This window comes from Eublepharis macularius, chromosome 4, assembly GCF_028583425.1.
Source record: "Eublepharis macularius isolate TG4126 chromosome 4, MPM_Emac_v1.0, whole genome shotgun sequence".
In the NCBI taxonomy this organism is placed as follows: Eukaryota; Metazoa; Chordata; class Lepidosauria; order Squamata; family Eublepharidae; genus Eublepharis; species Eublepharis macularius.
The window spans coordinates 163,565,186-163,587,088 of record NC_072793.1 but is presented as its reverse complement, the minus strand read 5'-3'; the positions used below and the strand labels follow the sequence as shown (position 1 = coordinate 163,587,088).

The following is a 21,903-nucleotide window of genomic DNA, read 5'->3' as shown; positions in this document are numbered from 1 at the left end:
TAACCAGGTACGTGGCAGTCCAATGCCACTCAGGAACACAGCACAAGGGTGTGGGAGAACTTAAGTTTAACGTTTAATGCAATTTAAAACAGCAGCTTATGGGGCATTTAGACCAGTGGGAAAATGTATACATACAAAAATAAATGCATTTATTTGCTTCTTACATCATTCTCCTTTCCTCCATTCTACTGTCATCTCCAGGGCCATTAACTAGCCTGCACACTTGGTAACTGCTTTGATGCTTACCTGCTTGGTTGTCGCTTCCACACATGTAAATGAATGCCAGATTTTTGCCTCCACCTAATTATTATCCCTGACAAGCCTGAGTTTGCCCGGGCTTGGAAGCTAAACAGGGTTCAGCTACGGTTAGTACTGGAAGACCAGTGTTGCTATGCAGAGGAAGGCAATGGCTAACCAAGTCTGCTCCTCTTGCCTTGAAAACCGCATGGGGGTCACCGTATGTTGGTTGATGCAACTTGAAGGCACTTAATTTTTTAATTACATTATGATGTTCAGTATGTTGTAACTATGTATTTATTTTTGGGTGCAGCGAAGTTCTTGTTAGAGCGTCAGGTAGCAGGCCTTGGGAAATCTCTCTCTCTGCCTAAGACCCTGAAGAACCACTGGCAGTCTGAGCAGACAAGTTAGAACTAGGTGGAGCAACAGTCTGACTCGGTGTAAGGTAGCTTCCCATGTAGATACGCTCCTCAGCCACCTTCTTCCTGGCAGAGGCCTCTTTATTGGACACCTGAGCATCCCCCTCCCATCTTTGCTTGTGTTTCGGCTTATGTGGGAATGATTCTATAAGCAGAGCTCAAGCGGCTTTTCCTTCAGCCCCTCCCTTGGTCCAAAGAGCTGACTCTCATTGATAACTAGGAAAGGAAGGAAACACAAAACGCATGCCCCTGCAGTAGGTATCAGAAGCACAGAATAAGCCAGGGCTGGATCAAACTGATTTTATAGCCTGAGAGTATAAAAAGATAATGAGAGGTGTAATAACAGATAAAAACACACACACTCCAACTTGGCTTGGTTTGTTTGTATAGTAAAAAAATCACCAGATGCCAACATTTATTTGTTTTATGGCCCCAGGAAAATTACAGTTTAAAAAAACAGAACAAAACACAATATGAAAACCCATTTATAAAGAGAAAAAGAAAGAGGGGTAAGGCTGGCCCCTGAAGTCTCAATCAGACTCCCAGAGTTTCAAGCGCTGAAAAAAGAGAAGCAGTTAGAAAACAGAGCAGCCAAGTCCCAAAAGGGAGCTTGCAGAGAAACATGAACAAGTCTTGGCTCCAATGTAGAATTTATTCTTTTGTTATGAAAATTTAATGTTACTTGGCCCAAAATGAGAAGTCCACATATGCGCAAGGTTTCCTGCACACTGACAAGGAGGGACAAATAGTAGGGGCAAGCTAGACGTGCCAGAGGTCACAGGTCTCCACTGGTCTTTTAAAAGCTCCAAACTGGATACCTCTGGTTTCATTTTCTTTCATTATTAAACGATAAGGGGTGTGCATGAACAAGTTTAACCCATCTTGTCCTCCTCGTATGGTTCTGACTTAAACACGACCTTTGCCCCTCCTGGCTGTTACTGAGCTTTTAAAGACACAGAGGTGCATGAGAGCGAGAGCGAGTACACGAGTGAGATCAGGGACTTCTTATCTAGCCTGAACCCCCCTGAAGCATACACACAGGCGCACACACAGTTCCAGCAGCAGGAGGCGCTGCCATCTGGAAAGCAACCATCAGTCCTCATTCTAGATTGTGCCTGTGTCTTGACTACATTCCTGCACATCTTGTGAGGCCCTCCCACCCGCAAGTCAAAGGCAGCTCACGTACGCAAACCCACTAGAGACATTTTAGACCTCTGTTTTTCAGTGCTTGCCTCTTGCAGGGAGGGGGAGGGTGTCAAGCCCCTGGAAGGCCACGATACACAGTTGGTGGGTACAGCAGACAGTCCTAAGTTATGCAGATCTGCTCCGTGGGAGGAACCCAGATACTTTTTCCTTCTCTCTCTTTTTTTCTGTGCAAAGAGTTTCTGTCTCTGACGAGTTCTCTCTTTTTCAACCCCTGGAACAGGACCCCTCTCTCTTCAGAACTCCGTTTTTTTCCTCCATGGGAACTCCTGATGGAGAAGACGAAAACGCGATCACGTTCCAACACACTCCTCTGCCTGCCCTGAAAAGAGGACCACGTGGGCTGGTGGAAGAAGCAGGAAGACCCCTCCCGGCCTTCAGGATTGGCAGCTGGGCCTGGCTTAAGCCTGCACAGCAGGCAGGCCGCCAGCGTCTGGCAACAGGTCCTGGTGAGCCTCCAGGCGGGCGAGACGGCTCTGCTCCAGAGCAATGGCCTCAGCTGAGTGTTTGCACTTTTCTGAGCCACACTGGCAGGTGAAGTATTTGCTCTTGATGTCCCAGAAGCGATCGCCGTAGTCAAATCTGCAGTCCAGGGCAAAAGAGAAGATAAGCGTAGTGTCAGTCATCCCTTGACCACAGCAAATTATGTTCCACAGGGAGTTCTTACTCTCTGTTCTCCAAGGGGTGGGTTTCTGCACCTCCCAGTCTACATCTGGCACTGTTTCATCCCCATTTCTCTTCACACTGACTACTTCTTCCCTCCCCACACTTGCAGGCATTTGCCTTTTTAAAATTGTAGTTGGCAGTAGGTCTATCACGATCACCCGTGTGTGCGTGGAGAAAGCATGGAGAAAATATTCAGATAGCTTCCACTGCAAAACACTTTTGCATTTGCAGCAGCAATGAAGTGGAAACAACCGTAGTCCAACATTCTAGACCTGTTCTGCTTTGTTACATAATGCTCTGCTCTAGTAAGATGAAATGCTGGGAGTCCCATGGATGGAGCTCTCAAGTGGTTTTCCTTCATAAACTTGTAGTCAAATGTCTGGATCAAAACGGGGAGAGGGGTGGTGGCGTCGCCCTCCCAATCTCCAATGGCTCCATATGAGGGAGCCTTCTGGTTCTCCCAACAGATTAAGCCAAAAGGTCCACAAAGCCATCAGGGTGAAGAGTTAAGTCACCCCTTTCTATTACTGGCTTGGTGCCCTCAGCAAGTAATATTCCTCCAGGAAGAGGGTCCTCAGATGTTGCCCCCAGCAACAGAAGGCATTTCCATCATTCTGAAACAGCATCCTTAAAACGTCCATCCCCTGCCCTCTCCGTGTAACCACCTGTACCCCCGTCCCCATCACAGCCCCTTCCCCATCCACTGACCCCAATTCTTCACCAGTCCGGATGTCTCGGCTGCTGAAGAAGGCGATACGGGGGAAACGCAGGTCTTGGTGCAGCATGAACACGCGCACGGGGATGATGTTGGGGTCACACAAGTGGTTGATGAAGCGGCTGACGTTGCCGTAGTAGCGTGCGTCGATGCAGTACACCTCACCATCCTGTAGGGGAAAGGCTGCATGGATAGAACCTGGGCAGATCCCAGACTCCACGTCCCTCCATCCCAGAAAAAGTCTCGACACCCATTTCAAATCTCACTCTTTGTTAATTTAACCCCCTGATTCCTCCCCCTTCCTCTCCTTCTCAATTAAGGGAGGAACCGTGGCTCAGTGGTAGAACGCCTGCTTGGCATGCAGAAGGTCCAAAGTTCAGTATACAGCATCTCCCCTTAACTAGATGTGAAAGACCTCAGGCTGAGATGCTGAACAGCTGAGCCAGTCCGAGTAGATAATATTGACTTTGAGGGACCAAAGGTCTGATTTCAGTATACGACGGCTTCATACGTTCAGTTCTCCTCTCGGGGGGGGGGGGGGACACAGGAATTCCACTGCATAGATTCCTTGCAGTAAACCCAGAGTCAGTGCTAAGTCGGCCAGCATGTATCCATGTGGCTTCACTGCAGCCACGCTAGTCATTGGTTGGGCACTTATCCTCGCACTATATTGTGACATAAAAAGCGCACACACTCATCTTTCCTCCCCTACCATCCAGTGCTAACTGTAACATTTGGACCTTCATCCATCCGGCAGGGCATCCCTTCTCCTCCATCATTTTACGTGCACACATGCATGCTTATTACCAAGTTACTGCACGTGGAGACCTGCATGTGTGAAACAGCTGCCAGAGCATTCGTGTCGTATGACTTTTTTTTCTCCTTCTGGGAGGGAAGAGACTATCAGACAGGGAAAGTCTAAAGGGCCCAGGATTCAGCAGCTGGAAGATGAGGGTGTGGTGTGTGGTTATACTTGGGATGCTCCCTGTACAGGATCAGATTCTCAAGCTTTCTGCTAGGACCTGCCAAAGGCCACAGTCTTTTCATGCAGGGGAAAAAAATTAACTCCAGAGCTCTCTCCATAGCTACCAGAATGCTGACTGTAATCATTCTGTGCAATTTTTAAACCCCTGGCACGATCTCAATGACTTGTTTGAATTCTGAACATTCTTGATGACTTTACTGTACTGTTTTGTGAGCCACCTCGAGCCGGTGTCTGGAGAGTTTCTAAACAAAGGCACCTCCATTCCGTCCTTTTAATTTTAATTTCTTCAATTAGTTGGTGTACTCCTTGGAACCTTTCCCTACTGGCAGGCGACAATGTCTCGTGTCCACATTTCTAACGATTCCATGCACAGAGACCTTCCCCTTTGCCTCTTTTAAAAAAAGATCTCTGTCGGGGAGGTTATACATGAAAGAGCGTTGGGCGAAGACCAGGGAAATCCAAGTTCAAACCCCTGCTCAGCGACAAACCTCACTGGGTGACTTTGGGCCAGTCACTCTCTTGCAGGCTCACCTACTTCACAGGGTTGTTATGAGGATAAAACAAAGGACCGCAGAACTATATATGCCACTGTGAACTCCTTAAAGGAAGGGAGAGGGGGATAAAATGGAACAGAGAGGCTCAAGTGAGTCTTGCCTTGATGTAGGGAAGCTCACAATGCAGGGGTTTGTCTACAGTATGCACGAAAAAGCCAGTCTGAAAGCCCCTCATCTCTCAGAGAGGCATGCAACTGTTTACAAATAAATGTATTTCTTTGGAAAGACAGGTACGGGCTAAGGTGTTGGCCCCTCCCCCAACGCATCCCCCCCCCTCCTTTTCATTCCTCCCCTTCAGGAGTCAGGTAGATACACAGACAGCTCAATAAAGGATATTTAAAAAATTATCCACATACGGGAGCTTCATGACCAAACAGCCCCATCCAAACAGCCACTGCCCAAACTTGTGAGTCTAGACTGAGAACTGCTTTAAGAGTCACTCCATACCTTCCCCAAAGCCAACTCCATCCGAGGGGCCACCTCACCTTATTATCTAGATCGAAGAGGTAGGAGTCATCTTCCCTTACATCAGCTTCTGCATCAGAAATAAGCTCCCCCACGTACCTTTGCACAGGAAAACACAAAAAGTTAAGACCAAAGTTGGGAGTTACTCATTCCTTTTGACCGTATCCTCCTCACCAGCAAGACAAGCCCAACATCCAGGGGAAATGGCCTCCATCTTCCAACCAGACACAGCTGGGGACAGGCATCCCTTCCTCAAGGATACTTACTCGCATATAAACGTTCCCTGTGGGATGGTCTGCAAGGCTCGGACACCCCATCCCATTTTTGCTGTGCGGTACAGCTGTAAACGGACCCTGCAGCGAAAGACAGAGTTTTGAGGAATGTTCGTTTCAGGTGGGTAGCTCGGTTGGTCTGCAGTAGAAGAGCAAGATTAGAGTCTAGTAGCATCTTAAAGACCAACAAGATTTCCAAGTATAAGCTTCTGAGAGTCAAGCTCCCAAAGGACTCTTGAAAGCTTATGCTCTGGAAATCTTGTTGGTCTTTAAGATGCTACCGGACTCTAGTCTTGCTCTCATGAAACGCTAAGGCCCATTAGGTTCTGTGACCTATCTGAAACGCTGGGCCTGGTCTGGTGACCCAAGATGAACCTTGCTGAAGCTAAGCTGGTCAGGGCCCGGGCAGTGCATGGACGGGAGACCTCCTGGGAACCCCAGGCATACCGGGGGCCCTACCCCATTGCACCACACCCCTGAGCAAAGTTCAAAGTCTTCCTGTAACTCAAGGGGCTCATCCCCCAACTTCACTTGGAGGAAGGCTCCTTGGAAAGATGGTTGGATCCACTTCAGTGAAGGTAGGCAAGGTGTAATGAAGGAAATGAAATTACTTCTTTATTTAGAATAGTTCAATGCTATCTCTTCAGAATCCTGCTTGAGGGAACTTTTCACAGTATAAAACACAAGCCACTAATAGTAAAGAACGTACCAAGAGCCATTAAAGTGGCTAAAAAATGTGGCATAAAAACAAATCATAAGGGATATAATAAATACTCCTTTAAAAATAAATATCATAAGGGAAAGTTTTAAGGCTGTAGTCCACATGAATCAAGGAGAGAGGGAAAGCGGACTACAAATTTAATAAAATAAATGTTGTAATAGGTGAGTAGACTTGATCCAATCAAATGCTCATCTGATCTGGAATCTGACCAACAGGGCTTCTCTAACCCATTTTGATCCTGTTCTTCCACCGAGGAGCACAGGACCGCATGCGTGATCCTTCCCTTAACAGATGGCTAGTATTTGCTATTCAGGATTATCACCAGGTTACTGCAACTGATGACTTGCATGTTTGAACATGTACAGTTTCTCAACACAGAGGAAATTTCACTTACATTCTGCCTTCTACTGCGAACTCAAGGTGGCGAACACCCCAGTTACTGATCACATCCAGACATGATATAGCTGCTTCGTTGAAACTAAGCAAGTGCCTTCCAGGCGTAGTTGGACCCCTGGGTTATCATCGCTAACAGCCACTGAAAGACCTACATTACAAATAGTCTCCTGTTTAAAAGCTACCAAAACTAGCGGCCACTAAGCGACAAGCTCCACAAGTGAAACTGGAAAAGATCCACTTGTTCCATTTACTTTACATGGAAGTCTCGGGAGCTGCTAATGGGGCCGGCAAAATCTTCCACAGCGTGGGTGACAGGAAGAGCCACGCAGGAGAGACTCACTTGATGCCGCTCTGCACTACGCGGTTCTTGCAGTTCCTCCAGCAGCTGCAGGCCTGATTACATTCGAAGATCAGGGGCGGCTCAATCTTGTTGAACTCTTGCAGCAAACGCCCATCCTGCAGTGAAGGGAAGGGGAGAAGACAAGTGGGCCGGGACATTACTTTGGAGCTCTGCTGCTTCCTCTCTCCCCAACAGACACAGCCAGAACTTTACTGGGCCTTAAGATGTGCCTCTGCCCGAGATATCAAGATTCCCCCAATTGCTTTACTTTTCACATGTGTAAAAAACGAAATTTGGTCCGGAGGGGGGACAAAAAGTTTTGTATTCCCAGAGGACCCTGTTTGACTTGTCTGCTGAAGAGAACCTCCACAGGTTCACCTTGAGCATTCTGGCGCATGTTGTGGACAAGGGCCCACTGTCATTTTAGAATGGCTGCCCAAACTAGGGAGTTCTGCTCTCACTCTGGTGTGTTCCGGAGTGTCTTAATTTGCTCCAACTTTCCATGCTTACACACACTGGTTGAGGTTCAGCCGTGCTGTGAAAGATGTCCTTCAGAGAAGCTCGTCTGCCACCAGTGACTGTCTTACTGAGGAAGACCTAGGGTTTTTTTCCCTTTATGAAACACTTCAAACAACAAGGTTGGTACAAAGTTAAAAATGGCTTGTGCTGTGATCTAATGGAGGCTCTTAAGACCAAAACAGACACTATGCACAAAATGTCCTGACGTACTTTTTCTGACATTCTTTGCCGTGCCTCAAAGCATTCCCCAAAGGCTGCAAAACTGGGGGGAAACACAGGGCTTACCCATCTCCTCCCACATCTTTTTCCTGATCTAAGTCTGCGCACGCGCCATTATTAGCCCCTCTACAGGGGAGAAACACAGGCACCTTACAGTGTCTGTATACCCCACCCCCACTGCCAAAAAAATAATAGCCTAGCCACTGGCGGGGGAGAGAGAGAACAGTGATCCAGCGGATCAGCACCATTTCAATCAAGGAAACAAAGGCAGTGCTGCTTCCTGGATCGAAGTAGAAGTCCCCTGCTACAAATAAAGAGAAAGGCAGCAACAGCCTTTCAGTGCAGTCCTAAGCAGCATTATAACCCTTCTAAGTCTCTGGAATTCAAGGGGTGAGATTCTGATCGGGATGGCACTGCTGGCCACAGATCTCCTGCACGGCAATGGTTTCGACTCTTATCGAGTCATTGATTTAAATCTTTAATCTGGAAATGGAGACATCTTAAGGGAGGGTGGATTCCTCTGGCTTCTCCCCAAGTGATTCCCTCTGCCAGCCAATCACCAAGGTGAGGAGGCCAGGATCTAGTCCTGAAAAGGAAGCCTCCACTGGACAGTGGAAGCAGCGTGCAGAATCTCATATGAGACAGGAAGCAAAGACTCCGTCCAAGAGCTTTTTCTGGACCCAGTTTTCTCAGAACCAGACTGAAAACTTTAGCTCCAGAGATCCAACAGGTGAAGGACTCAGAGAGGCTGTTGAAAATGAACACTTCCACCTGGAAGGTACTTTAAAAAAATTATAATGGCTTTGATTTTGAGAAAAGAAACATGTTCTATGCAGAGTAAATAAAAGGGGGTACATGCATGAAGTTTCTTGAAGTTTCCCTTTGTCCTATGAAAGATATCTGTCTACAGTCCTGATCCCTGAACTTGTTGTGTGTTAGCAGAGTTATAGATTTAATGTATGTTTATAGAGTTGAACCCCAATCCAGAGGAGATTAGTCACACCCAAGTCCTGTTGAAATTAGCGGGACCAGTTAGACCCTCAGTTGACAGGTCATACTGCTGAAATGCTTCAAGCAGTCAGTCCTAATTCTTAGTTAATACACCAGGCATAGGGTAGTTGAAGTGAGAGGACCCCCCTCCTTTGACTGGCCTCCTACCGGGGGACGGGGACACTGCCCCACAGTTTGTATAACATCTGTCAGTTCACCACTCGTCCCATGGGTTTTAGTGAGGGAAGGACAATGTGAATGCTGCTGGATTTTATAAATTGAATCTAGTTTTATTATGCTACCTGTTTTATATTGTGATGTAATCCGCTCTGAGCCTGCTCTGCAGGGAGAGCGGAATAGAAATAAATAAATAAATAAAATAAACGGTAAGGAAGGGTTAAACACGAAGGACACAGGAGCAGTCTGCTCACAGAACAGGGCTCAGCGTAGAGACTGTCCGTTCCAAATTACCATAGTTCTCCCAGTGAACGCCGTCCGTGCCTAAGCTTAATTCCTATTTTGGTCCAGACAGCTGACTCCACTTGACTCACCTTGTCATACCAGCAGCGAATGCTGAGCTGCCCACAAAGACAGTTGCTGGAAGAACAGTCGTCCTGGCAGGTGCAATGCTGGGGACAGAAAAGAAGAGGCAGAAAGCCAACACTTGGGGTCAGCAGGAGTGGCGGACTCTAGCCGGGAAAATAAAATGGTGGCAGCTCAAGGACAGCACAACCCAGTGGCACTGGCTTCCAGTTTGGGAAGGGAGGAGAACGATGGCCAGTGTGGTGTAGCAGCTGAAGTGTCAAATTAAGATATGGCAGAGGCAGGTTCAAATCTCTGCCCTGCGACAGGAACACACTGGCTGGTCTTCAGCCAGTCACACATAGTCGGCCTAACCTACCTCACAGGGCTCTTGTGAGGATAAAATAGAGGAAGGGGAAAGCAATGTTGTTACCTAATGTGGGTCACCTTGGTGAGGGGGGAAGAGGGGGACGTTTAGATAGATTAAAGACAAGCTAAAAAGGATGGGAGGTGGGGATTCCTGCTCATGAGCATGGTAGCCAAACTGCTCAAATCCCATTCCAGTTTGTTTAACTACTAAATCACTTCCCTCAAATTTCAGATGGCACACGTATACTGAATTAAAAATGGAGATCCACTTCCTGCTTTTAGAGCATGCAACGGTAAAACTAGCCACTCTTAAGAGTAGTTCATACCCTGCATTTGATCTTGGAAATGCTGTTCAGTCAGATTCTTGATTTTGAGAGGTCAGCCCACAAAGAGGTACAACGGGCAGCCTCCTTTGAGGGCAGGTAATTCTGTGTTGGAAGCAGTTGAATGATCCATGCACACCTGATGCAAACCCAGCCAGGCCACGTTTATCTGCCCAGAAGCAGAGGCTGACTGAAAGGAGGCCAGACCAGGTACAGAGTTTCACCAGGCAAGTGAGAAATTTGGGCTCGCGAGGGCCTTTACTTATTTAGTATACTGATTCCCAAAATGTTTGCTGTGAGAAACGAATGCATCAAAAGCTGTTGGCACTGTGTTGTACAAAGGGGACAGCCTTCTTGTCCAGTTTGGTGTAATGGGTTAAGTGTCCTGTTTGGATTCAGGTCAGATTTTTTTTCGAATGCTCACTTTTTATTTCCATACTGACACAACAGCCAGTGCAGTGTAGTGGTTAAAACGCTAGACAAGGTGAGAGACGTGGGTTCAAATCTCCGCCTGGGCCTTGTGCTCTCCCTGCTAAAACTTAGGTTCCTTTCTAGATCTGCCGTCTGCCTCACCTCCACCCTGACCAACCTTGTTCCTTTAGGGAGCAGCACAACTCCTGAGGCCAAACCCTTCAAGTCGGTGCAAGTACCTGTAAGTGGGTGATGTTGCGATCAATGTTCATGGTGGAGGTCTCGCAGTTTTCTGAGATGTATTTGTAATCTTCCGGGCACGGCTCATCATCCACTGCGTTGACGCAGGGGATAGGCACATTTTCATAGCCACGGGCCACGTCCCTGGAAAGTGGGAAAAGACAAATGGAACAACAGACATCAAGACTGATGTTGGGTTGACTGTGGTGTTTATGAAGCACCTGTGAAGCAGAAAGCAAAGTTTACAATCTTTGCCGTCACTCTTCCCACATGCTTATGGAAGTAGTAACTACAAAAGCTGGGAACTGAGGATGTCACTGTCTCAAGATGCTGAGGGAGCTCTGCCTTCAGTCAGGGTGAAGGGTAAAAGGAACTTGGAACCCCCAAAACTCATAGGGAAAGGTGGGGGGGGCTTCTGCTGCCATGGCTCCACCAATTGGGTCATTCAGACTCCTTGACAGTGATCCACATGAGCCCAAGCATGCAAAGAGAGAGAACAAATGCAGCCTGGGAAGGAAGGCAAGCCTTTCCCTTGCTGCCCTATGGTAGTTGTGCTGAGGGGTTCTCTGGGCACAACAAAGGGCTGATACAAGGATAAAAGTGGACAGGAGAGTCATGTTGTAAGTCATTTTGAGTCCTCATTGGCGAGCAAAAGTGGGGCATAAACATCTAAATAAACATTTAAAATGGCCCCAACTCCTCAAAAGATGAGGGGTGCAGATACAATTTCATCCACCAGGAGAAGCAAAGAGCAGCATCAGCTCATCCATCCAAATTCTGCTCTCCCCTAGGGGTGGGCACCAAAAAAAGAAAGAAAAGAAACCAAGGGAATCCAGATCTGGAATTCAGGGATCCCCCAAAAATCCAGGATTCCCAAAATCTGGGAAAGGTTCTCTAATCTGGTTTGTACAGATCCAAGAAATCTGGGTTAATTTGGCCATCATTCCCTATGGGGAAAACTATTCAGGAGGGGTTGGGGTGTGCATGTCATTTTTCAAACAGACTTCAGCAAATTTGCAGAGAATTTACTCCTGACTGCCCCCCACCCAAGTTTCAGGAAGACTGGACCCCAGGGTCCAATTCTCTGGGCCCTAAACAAGCTGCCCCCAGCGACCCCATTGTTTTCTATGGGGGGAAAAGTCAAAGTCGATACCCACTGCAGAAGCACACTGGGGCGAGGCTGCCATGGTCAAATACACTCCCAAATACACGCTGAGCTCCTCCCAGAGAAAGCCCAAGAGAACCAAACTGAAGCACGGAAATGGAATCCCCCCAGAACCAAAGTGAAGAATGGAGACCAACATCACACCAAAGAATTGTGTCAAAACAGGTAATTCCACTCAAACCAAAATGAAGCAAAGGGGACTTCTGCAACTCAGCCTACGCTCACAGAAGCCAGGCAAACACGGAGAGCTCCTGCATGGATCGGCCACTCACTCCTTCCTCCTTGCCTCACTCCCTCTCTCTCCTGCCTCTTTCGCAGTCCCCCCTCCTCTCCAAAAAAAGGTGGGAAAGGCCGTTTCATTGCAAGGAAACAGCAAGGGGAACAGCTACGCCCCATTTCCTGAATTAATCCAGATTTACCTGGATTTATTCTGGGGTCTAAATCTGCGTACCTGGACCAGATCTGAGATTCTCTAACGTGATCCAGGAAAGCTTGATTCTGCCATATCAACAAAAATCCAGCTTTTTTTCTTGATTCCCAGACCTGGAGTGCACACCACTTTTCTCCCCTCATATAGCCAGTGCGGCTCACCTGCTGATGATGCGTTCTGTGCGCACGGAGCGGTTAAGGATGCCCTGGCGGATCTTGCGGTTGAGCTGGAGGGCAAACCACACCTCTGAATTTTCCAAAGTCAGGTCCACAGGGGAGTCCCCTTCTTTGTTCCGCACTTCAGTGTCAGCCCCTCGTGACAGGAACAGGCTGCAGGCGGGCAGAAGGTCAACAAAGGAAATTGGGACAGCTGGACTGACCCACCCTGCAATGCGACCTCACATATATGAACAAACACAAGAGCCCAGGTATCCCATGACTTACAGGACACAATCGTGGTAGCTCTCCCGGGCAGCTATGTGCAGGGGTGTGTCTCCATGGAAGTTGACCGCGTGGAGATCACACTGTGCATTCAACAGGACTTCGGCAATCTCTGCACTTCCTGTGAAGGAGGCCCAGTGCAAGCAAATGTTCTCTTCCTGTTTGGGAGAAGAAGCAAAAGAGTAGAGTGACCAACGAGACACTCTAGGGACCCAAAAATACTGAGGATCAGGAGAACCATGATAGACAAGGGGACAATTAGGCAAAACACTTCCATGTATGTTCCATGAAGTCTAATCTGCTTCCGCAGATGTGTGAATGTGCAATGCTGCTTTATACTGTCAGACATTTAATCAGGCAAGGGCACCTGAGTTAAGCTTCTTACGAGGATCCTCTATGCCAGAAGGGAGGAGTGAAGAGCAAGGCACACATGCAGTTCCTGCTGAAGTTTGTGCACATTCTAACTTAACTCTAGTTAAGTTTGCTAACTGAATGCAACCCATGTAAACTGAACCAAGTGGGGATTTGAACCACGGTTCCTCACATTAAGGAAAACAAGGATGTTTAGTATTCCATAAACTACTAAATATTTAGTACAGTACTAAGCCCAACGCTCATCACTATCTCACACAGAATGTCCACTTCCCTGAGTTTATCATTAGGTCTGTAATAGCTAAAATGTTAATTGAACTCATGGATTAAAGAATTTCCGAACAATTATTTTTAAGTATCTGAATAACCGGCCATCGCCCTCCCCTTTTCTTTCTTCCCCAACCCTGCTAAATTGACACCTTCTGCCATTTCCTTCTTGAAAGGTGAAAAGATAGGAAGAAAAAAAATTAAAGACGGGCATGGAGGTTCAGGGTGCTCTCAGACGCTGGTATGCCACGGCTGCTCCAGATGGAATTGATATAACTGAGAAGCTCAATGGGCTAAGGTCCCTTTGAGCCAGTGGCTGTCCTTGGTACCATGAGCCAGGCCTGCCCGCTGCCTTTTTCCATGCCAGTGGTTGTCTGACTCCAACAAGTCTCATGCCTCTCCCACCCAGCAATCAGGAGGCCAAAAGCTCACGTTGTCTGTCAAGGTGACGTCGGCTCCCCGAGTGAGCAGCATGCGAATCACCTCGATGTGCTTGTGCTCTGCAGCCCAAATAATGGGGGTCCACCCCCCGCTATCCTAAATGAGGAAAAAAGAGGAGAGAGAGAGAGAGAGAGAGAGAGAGAGAGAGAGAGAGAGAGAGAGAGAGAGAGAGAGAGAGAGTGTGCATGAGTGCTATGAACAGGAGAGATGAAAAACCAGAAGGCAGGGTGTAACATTTTCAGCCACTGTCTCCAAGCAATGCCTGGGGAGCAGCCGTACAAATACTACCCACCACTTCTGCAGGGGGTGACAAAGGGGGCTGCAAGCCCAGTTCATGTGGCAAGATGTAGCCATGCTGTATGACACATAGAACTCCAACAGGCAGTAGAAACGACTTCACAGACACTATACAAACCAGGTCATCCATGGTAACAGGAGGTCCTTAAGATAACCCTGACTATCCTCCCCACACAATTTATTTTTAATTTCATTTGTACCCCACCTTGCTCCCCAGTGGGGATCCAAACTGGCTTACATCAATCTCCTCTCCTCTGTTTTATCCTCACAACAACCCTGTGAGGTAAGGTTAGTGTATGTGACTGGCCCAAGGTCACCTAGCAGATTTCCCTGGCAGAGCAGGGGATTCAAACTTGGGTTTCCCAGACCTGAACGCTATACCACACCAGCCCCAATCATCTGGTTCATCAATAACCATGCAATCCATGACTGGACAGCACCACAGAGGAGCTGGGAAGGGAATGCTTACCACCCACTAACTGCAAATCAGCTTTTGGGATGATGGGAATCCTGGTTTAATTTTTTTTTTTAAAAAAAAACCTCTTAAAATGTCTAGACCTCATGGTGGTTACAGCGTGTCAAATACAGAGTTAGTTTCTGCAGAGATACTTTCCTCTTTCTTTGCCCACTCTGACGTATTTTGTCTCTCCACTAGCTTCCTGTACCGCAGGCTTGCAACATGGTGGTGGTGGTGGAGGAGGAAGAGTAAAAGCTGCCGGGCGTGGGTTCTGCCCAAGCTCTTCACTCACCTGAGCATTGACATCCACTTGCCCTGTGGAGAGCAGCAAGCTGACCATCTCAACGTTGCCGTTCTTTGCTGCATGATGGAGACATGTAGATCCATCATCTTCCTTTGGTTGGAAAGAACGAAGAACGCAATTAACATGTATAAAGGTGTGCACGTCAACATCTCGACCCACATACCAGGCCACACCCATGGCTCACCTCTTACTCCCACTCCTGTTATATCTGAGGTGAAACAGTGGAACCCCTGGCACACCCCAGAGTTCACCAATAGGGGGGGAAAGTTGATATTCCTCAGAGGTTTCTGGTTCAGACCTGTTGATTGTTTTTGCTGTGATAAAAATTCTACCTCAGAACTGTAGATATCTGTGCAGTGACAGAAGCAAGCTTCTCACGCAGCGATCCAGCTTTCAAAACAAGTGTTCAGACAGTGCCTCTCTTGTGAATCCTCATCACATAACCCTTCAGGCCACCCTAGTGCATTGGCCCCTCTCACAGTGGGATGTTCAAAACCAAGTTCTGTTCCTGCCACAAATGCTACTCTCAATTGCCTCCAACACAAAAGTTGCTGCTCCCCCGACCCCTCAAAAGAACCTTGTTCTTTTAACAGCATCCTGAATGGCTGAAATTAAATTGATGAGGCATTCCTTATTTTCATATCATGAAAAACAGTACCTGTGGAATTTCTGCTTTTCATATACCTAATAAAGGCAGAGGAATACTGACAGAAAAGAAGTAGCAATCTGAGCTCTATACAGCAACAAACACACCAAAATAAGAAAGTTTTCTCTCCCCACTCATTCATATGGACATCAGAAAAGTTTCCCTCTATCTTCTGACCTTGGTGTAAACACAACCGCCTCTTCTGACCAAGTAACGGGCTAGCTCTACATGGTTGTTCGCGACCGCTTCCATGAGCGGTGTCCGGCGTAGCTTGTCCACTGTGTTTATGTTAGCACCAGCCTGCAGTGGGAGAGAAAGATGGGGAAGTTAAAGAGACCCTGTATATTCTCTTTTAATACTGCATGCCCACATTTCATTTTGCATCATTCTTGGGCCTCAAACAAGAGGGGCCTTTCCTTCATTCCCGTTTTCCCCAGTTTCATTTTTATCCCACATTTCTGCCAAGGAGCTTTGGGTAACATAAATGGTTATTCCCCCCTACATTTTATCTTTACAATCCTATGAGGTACATTAGACCAAGAGAAAGTGACATGCCCCCCCTTTTTCCTGCTTACACTGCTATGGCAGAAACATATCACTTCTGTTTAAAAGAGTGCCTTCTCACCAGCCCCACTACCACAGGAAATCCCCTTTTTTAAAAAAAAATTATTTCAACTTTTTTAAATATTTGTCTGCAAACCTAGGAATTGCCCCAGGTTTGCAGGAGAATCATCCAAAAACTGAGGGTTCAGGGTAGTTAAGACAAAGGATTCCAAGAAAAGGTGAGTTTTGAGAAGGAAGATGAAAAAAGATTTCAAGATATTAAAGAAAAAAGAGTTCCAGACATAGCACACAGCAAAGAACACTGAAAAGCTAGAGACTTTGGGGAGGCTGATACGTAGATGAGTGCGGAAGGAATGATCACAGACAGAATAAGAAAGAGCAAGGTTAACTCTGAAGGAATTGGTCCTGGATGCAGGAGGGGAAGCCCAGAGCATGCGGGAGACAGACAGACAGACACAGCCCTGCTTCTCACCTGCAGAAGAACGTGACAGATTTCCATGAATCCTTTCTGTGCTGCAGCATGCAGTGGGAACCGTTTGCTCTGCTGTTCAGTCTGGAAATTAGGGTCCAAGCTGTCCACTGGAAAAGAAAGGCAGAAGCACAGAGCTGAGAGACAAAACCACAGTCAAAACTTAACATGGCGAACACCATTTCAGAGGCGGTACGCAGAAAAGTGAAAGGTGTCCAAAGAAGATCTCAGCATAGTTGCCCACTGGGTCTACATTTGGAAGGGGAAAAAAGGAACAGTATCCACTCTTTTCCTACCTGACTGCAAATAAGCCTCGGTAGTGTTGCTATTATTTTGTTTGTTTATTGACAGTGTTTCTGATAAACCCCGGGGAGCTAGTGCATATTATGGCTTAAAAGCAGCAAGTGTTTTTCTCCTCCAGTATGCAGGAGAATAGCGTCTTCTGCCAGACATGTTAACAAGGCTGCTCTAAGGAGACCTAATCTTTGTTAGTTTTAGGCGGGTAGCCGTGTTGGTCTTCAGCAGAACAGCAGGATTTTGAGTACAGCGGTACCTTCTTGCTCGCGTTTGAAGAAGGGACCTCTGACGCTCAACAGCTTACACTCTGAAGATCTTGTTGGTCTCTAAAGTGCTACTGGACTCAAATCCCGCTAATCCTCATTACACCCTCATTGGTAACTCAAGTCTTTCCCTCTGATTCTCCTGAGCCCCAAACATGGTACTAGAAGTGGGGATGGGAGGATAGTTAAAGGGCACCATTTCACACAGAAGTTAGGCAAGATGCCTATCCCAGCCGTGTAAGTAGAACACAAACACAAAAATATGTCTTGCAGTTCGTTTTAGACCTCTCCTCCTCCAACTATGATCCGTTGGCATCCCCTTCTTCCCATCTTGGACCCTGCCCTTTTTTTTCTTTTTTGGTAACAAAGGAAGCAAACTAGTTCAGATATGTTTTAAAAATCTGTATGCTGCCTCTCCAGAGACCTGCTGAATAGGTCACTGTCGTAACTAATATACTCTATAAGGGCTGATTCCGCACACGTTGGATAATGCACTTTCAATGCACTTTATCAGTCGTTTGAGGTGGGTTTTTTGTCCCGCACACAAAAAAAATCAGTTCTAAATGATCTATAAAGAGGATTGGAAGTGCATTATCCAACATGTGCGGAATCACTCAAAAGATGCGGTTTATAAAATTATACCATAATTACTTATTAAAGCTGATACAGCTTACTGACTAGGGGACAGAGCTATGAGCCAGAAACTGCCTGCTGGTAATTTCTGCTCTGTCACTAGGTGGCCTCTGACAAGGTTGCTATTCTCTCAGCTTCAGTATAACACATCTATTTATTTTACTACATTTATATATATGCCCTTCTCCCTAATGGGAGCCTATAAAGGCCTACATTGTTCTCTTCTCCATTTTATCCTCACAACAACCCTGCGTGGTAGGTGAGGCAGAGCGTGTGTGACTGGTCCAAGGTCACCCAGCAAGCCTCCAGGCCAGACTGGGGATTTGAACTTGGGTCTCCTAGATCTTAGTCCAATGGTCTAATTAGGATACCGCACTAGCTCTCAATATGTCGATAATAATATTGACCTACCTTTCAGGGATGTTACAAGATAATGCCCTTCAAAGACCCAAAAGCACTTTATAAACAGTAAGTATTTTTGTTATTACACTGAAACCCAAAATGAGAGGAGGAAATGGTACTCCAGAATGAAAAACTGGATGGTAACTTTTAAAGCATATAGCCGTGCTATCTCACTACCACTTAAGTCTTATATCGGCACCCACTAAACTGGCTCAGGGGCACCACTAGTCTACCCAGACTAATGTCTGAAAGGTAGTGGATGAAGGAATGCATGCTCAAAGCAACTCACACAACATCAGCACCACTTTCTGGAGTTCTCCTTGCTTAACAGAGAGATACAGCTGCCGAGGGTGGAATCGCAGCTTCTTGCGCCTGCAACAGAAGGGTGTGTGTTTTCTCAGGCCAGGCAAATGAGACAAAAAACATATACTACTGGATGACGAAGAGAAATTCTTCAAAGATTCAGGGCAATAATGTGCTGGTGAGCATGACTCAACAGGTCAGGGCCATCAACTTCAAATGCATCCTAATTTTTAAAGTGCTGGGGGAGGTGGGAGGGAAATAACAGCATTTCAGATGAGGTCACTTTATTTCTCTTTATGATATAGAGAAACAATACATGGATATCAGCGAACATTCTACAAGACCCCAGTGCTGAATGGTCCTCAATCGTGTCCCAGATATGAAGTTTGATTCCGGTTTGCTGCATTAAGGGCTTGGGAAAGAAAGCTAGGATCTGGAATTTTATCCTTAAGGTAGCGTGAGACATATAAAACAACTCTCCATTGCAAGTAGGAAGTAGAGGGCACCTAAAATCCTGAATCCCACCCCCATTTGCCCCCAAATCTGCTGGACACCCGCACCCCTGTCAAGAATCGCTGTTTTACAGTAACCGGGAAACAGAAACCAAGGCAGGGCAAAGCAAGCAAGAACAGGTGATGAGGACAGGAGGAGCCCCTCACCTGAGCAGCATCTCTAAATATGTACACAGAAGTAAATGGTTGTTATTCACTCCCAACAAGGACCACATTGTTGCGGGGAAAGCAAAACATCTGACTTCCACTCCTGAAGCGACATGGTCTCACTGCCCCTCAGAGAATGCAACGTGTATTTGTACAGAGAATTTGTAAATCATCCCCACCTTCCCCTCCAAGATTATCTACATTCTCAGGGGCTTAAGAAGGCTGATTAGTCTCTCCTTCTCAGACACCTTTAATTGATGCCCTGTTTCTGTCAATATTCCTTCCCTCCTGAAATATATCCAGCCCTCAACATTCCTTCCCTCCTGGAGCATATTTAGCCCTCATCAGGCAGTTAGGTTGAAAGGTACAATGATGCAAACTAACTGGATAATCTCCAGTGAGTAGAGACCCCTTTCTTTGCCTGGGCCCCGCACCACTGTGCAGCTTTTGTTACAAATGGGGGCAGCCACTTTACTACTAGGTATAGAGTAAGGCTGGGATCCTACTAGGAATCACAGGGAGGGGGCAATTCAGAAATCCCCCCAAACTCAGAAAATCTACCCCTTCATGTGAAAGCCAGTTTCTCCCTTTCCTTTAACTCTCAGCTGCTCTCAACACTCCATCCCTCTTCAAGCATATTAAGTTCTCGTTAAGCAAGTGTAAGGGTTGTGTTTCTTCTAGCTAATATGCTAAGTTATACATTTCTGCATACCTGGCTATCCCCCTGAGTAAGTAGGGACTCAAGTGCCTTGTCTTCGGGTTGCCTGTTTTTTTTAAAAATGTTCTGATGCTTTTTTTTAAACATGCGCATATGAATTAATTTAATACAACATCTGCTCACACAGTAGCCAGCCTCTTTACTATTTGATATTCCAATAATAAAAGAAGGCTTGCTTTCATGGTGGATGGGGGTGCGGCACAGCTTCACTCACCGCTCAGATTCCTGTACCACCAGAGCACGCTCCAGTTGCTCACGCCCAGAACCTGAAGGCAGGCCCTGTGCAGACAGCACTGCTCCATTAGGCAGCATCAGACGTGGACCGGCACTGTCAATTCCTGGGCCACCAAGACCTGGCGCATCTTCCATGGAGGGCTCTATGCTTGAACCCCCTCTCATCCGAGCACTGAGGCAAAAGAGACAGAGAGCTATAAGACACCCAGATAAGAATGTCCTCCTTGGCATCCTAGGAAGTTAAGGAGATTGTCAGGTGAATCTGGACAAGTTGCTATTGCTGAAGCTAACCTATATCAGACCTGTTCTGAAGATAAATCTCCTTATAAACTCTTTTAAAAACTTGTTTTTTAAAAAAGCTAACCTTTGCTATAAGCTTTGAAAAAGACTGCGAAGTATGCTTTGAGATTGCCTTTCCAAATGCTGAAGTTTTACAGAATATTCAGAAACATACCAGAAGCTTTAGGAGAAAAATCACATGAATTTGCCTTATGTAGAGTCAGACCATTGTTTATCAAGTTCAGTACTACCTACTTGTAGTAGTGGTTCTGGCAGTGGTTCTCCACCGTCTCAGGCAGAGGTCTTTTACGTCTCCTATTGAGAGGCTGACCCCAGGACTCTCACCACTTTGCCTCACTTAGCCACAGCCCGTCCCCCTAAAGGTCTGGGAACAGTGAGGGAAATGTAGAATGTATTGGAACAAAAACACACACTAGAAAGAGTGTATGTGTAGGCTTACTTTAAATGTTTCTGAGATTTAGTTATGAGACTGGATCATTCAGATTATAAAGGCACATATCCAGCTTTGGGAGACTTCTGCCCAACTTAAGTGGCTCTTCCATTGGAGGAAGAGCCACCAAATTCAGAAGAAAGCTTCAAACCTTGCTCACTGGAGTAGCAGCAGTATACACATCAACACCCATTTCAATTCTTTATTATAATTTTAACGTATTTCTTTTAAAGAAAACTGACCAAAAAGGAGTGCATCTTCTGCAAAGTGGGAGGCCTATTTGGATAGGGAAAACCCTCATACAGGGGCTGGGGGAAGGAGCAGAAAAAAGGTGTACCGGAAGCTCACGTTAGGCAAACAGGAAGACTTTAGGCAGGCTAGGGAGATGGCGCTTGGAAAGAGGGGGACAAAGCAAGCACCGGGCTGAGAAACGTGAGGGAGGCAGACACAGGGCTGACAGGGAGGGAGAGTTAGAGAGATGTTGGGAAAGAGGGGCCTCACAACATCTTCACAGAGGGCCTCAGCACAGGTGTGGCTGTTTGCTTTGTTAGGAAGGAAGTGGAATTGCAAGGCTGAGGAGACAAAGAGATCCAGCAAACAAATAGGACTAAAATTTAACCTACTGGTTTAAAATAAGGAATCAGCCATTTGGGTGCAGGTCTTTCCAAAGAGCTAAGAACTGCAAAAACCCTTTATGCACAGAAAAAAACGCTACAATCAAATACATACTTGCCTTTAAAGAGAAACCAGGGGCCAGTTGTCCCCAGCACACTACCTTCCCCTCACCTGGGCTGGGTAGTGTCAGCACGGCCTGTGGACTCGGAGGCTCCCTGCCCATGCGACGGTGGAACAGGGACTGGAGTGGAGGTGTCTGCCTTGGCTATAGTGATCTCCTGGGCCTCAGAAGCATCTTCCCCACAGTGTGGGCAGAAGATCATGCCGTTGAGCTGGGACACGCAGGCCTTGTGGAAGCGGTGAGCCACCCGAAAATCAGGGTGGCATTCCAGAAAAGTGCCCTGGAAAAAAAGAAGCTGTCAGGATCTCTGGAAGGTGAAGTCAGGAACATCATGACTGGTCTGCTGAATTTCCCGAGACAGGCTTGGCTACCACAGCCTCTTTCTGCGCCTGAAGAGATGTACAACAATTAACATTTCTGATAGGCAGTAAAAAGACTCTAGATATGCTACCACAAGTTTAAATAATGACAGCCTAGCCTTCAGTTTTTTGCCTCATCAACAGAGCAACA

At 46.7% G+C, this 21,903-nt stretch overlaps 1 protein-coding gene across 2 annotated transcripts in view; it reads right to left on the bottom strand.

The window, feature by feature from the left end:
* Positions 1 to 1,034: 1,034 nt before the first annotated feature.
* Positions 1,035 to 21,903, bottom strand: part of EHMT2 (euchromatic histone lysine methyltransferase 2) — a 45,010-nt gene continuing 24,141 nt past the window's right edge. For both annotated transcript variants that reach the window (XM_054977077.1, XM_054977078.1), the window contains exons 13-28: positions 21,444 to 21,673; positions 19,908 to 20,099; positions 18,303 to 18,385; positions 16,422 to 16,528; positions 15,563 to 15,685; positions 14,728 to 14,829; positions 13,673 to 13,777; positions 12,605 to 12,759; positions 12,323 to 12,490; positions 10,566 to 10,710; positions 9,253 to 9,330; positions 6,974 to 7,089; positions 5,511 to 5,597; positions 5,265 to 5,343; positions 3,234 to 3,409; positions 1,035 to 2,441 (exon numbers count right to left, since the gene is read on the bottom strand). In XM_054977077.1, coding sequence (XP_054833052.1) covers positions 2,261 to 2,441; positions 3,234 to 3,409; positions 5,265 to 5,343; positions 5,511 to 5,597; positions 6,974 to 7,089; positions 9,253 to 9,330; positions 10,566 to 10,710; positions 12,323 to 12,490; positions 12,605 to 12,759; positions 13,673 to 13,777; positions 14,728 to 14,829; positions 15,563 to 15,685; positions 16,422 to 16,528; positions 18,303 to 18,385; positions 19,908 to 20,099; positions 21,444 to 21,673 — 2,127 coding nt within the window. In that variant the 3' untranslated portion in view covers positions 1,035 to 2,260. The remainder of the gene's footprint in view (positions 2,442 to 3,233; positions 3,410 to 5,264; positions 5,344 to 5,510; positions 5,598 to 6,973; positions 7,090 to 9,252; positions 9,331 to 10,565; positions 10,711 to 12,322; positions 12,491 to 12,604; positions 12,760 to 13,672; positions 13,778 to 14,727; positions 14,830 to 15,562; positions 15,686 to 16,421; positions 16,529 to 18,302; positions 18,386 to 19,907; positions 20,100 to 21,443; positions 21,674 to 21,903) is intronic.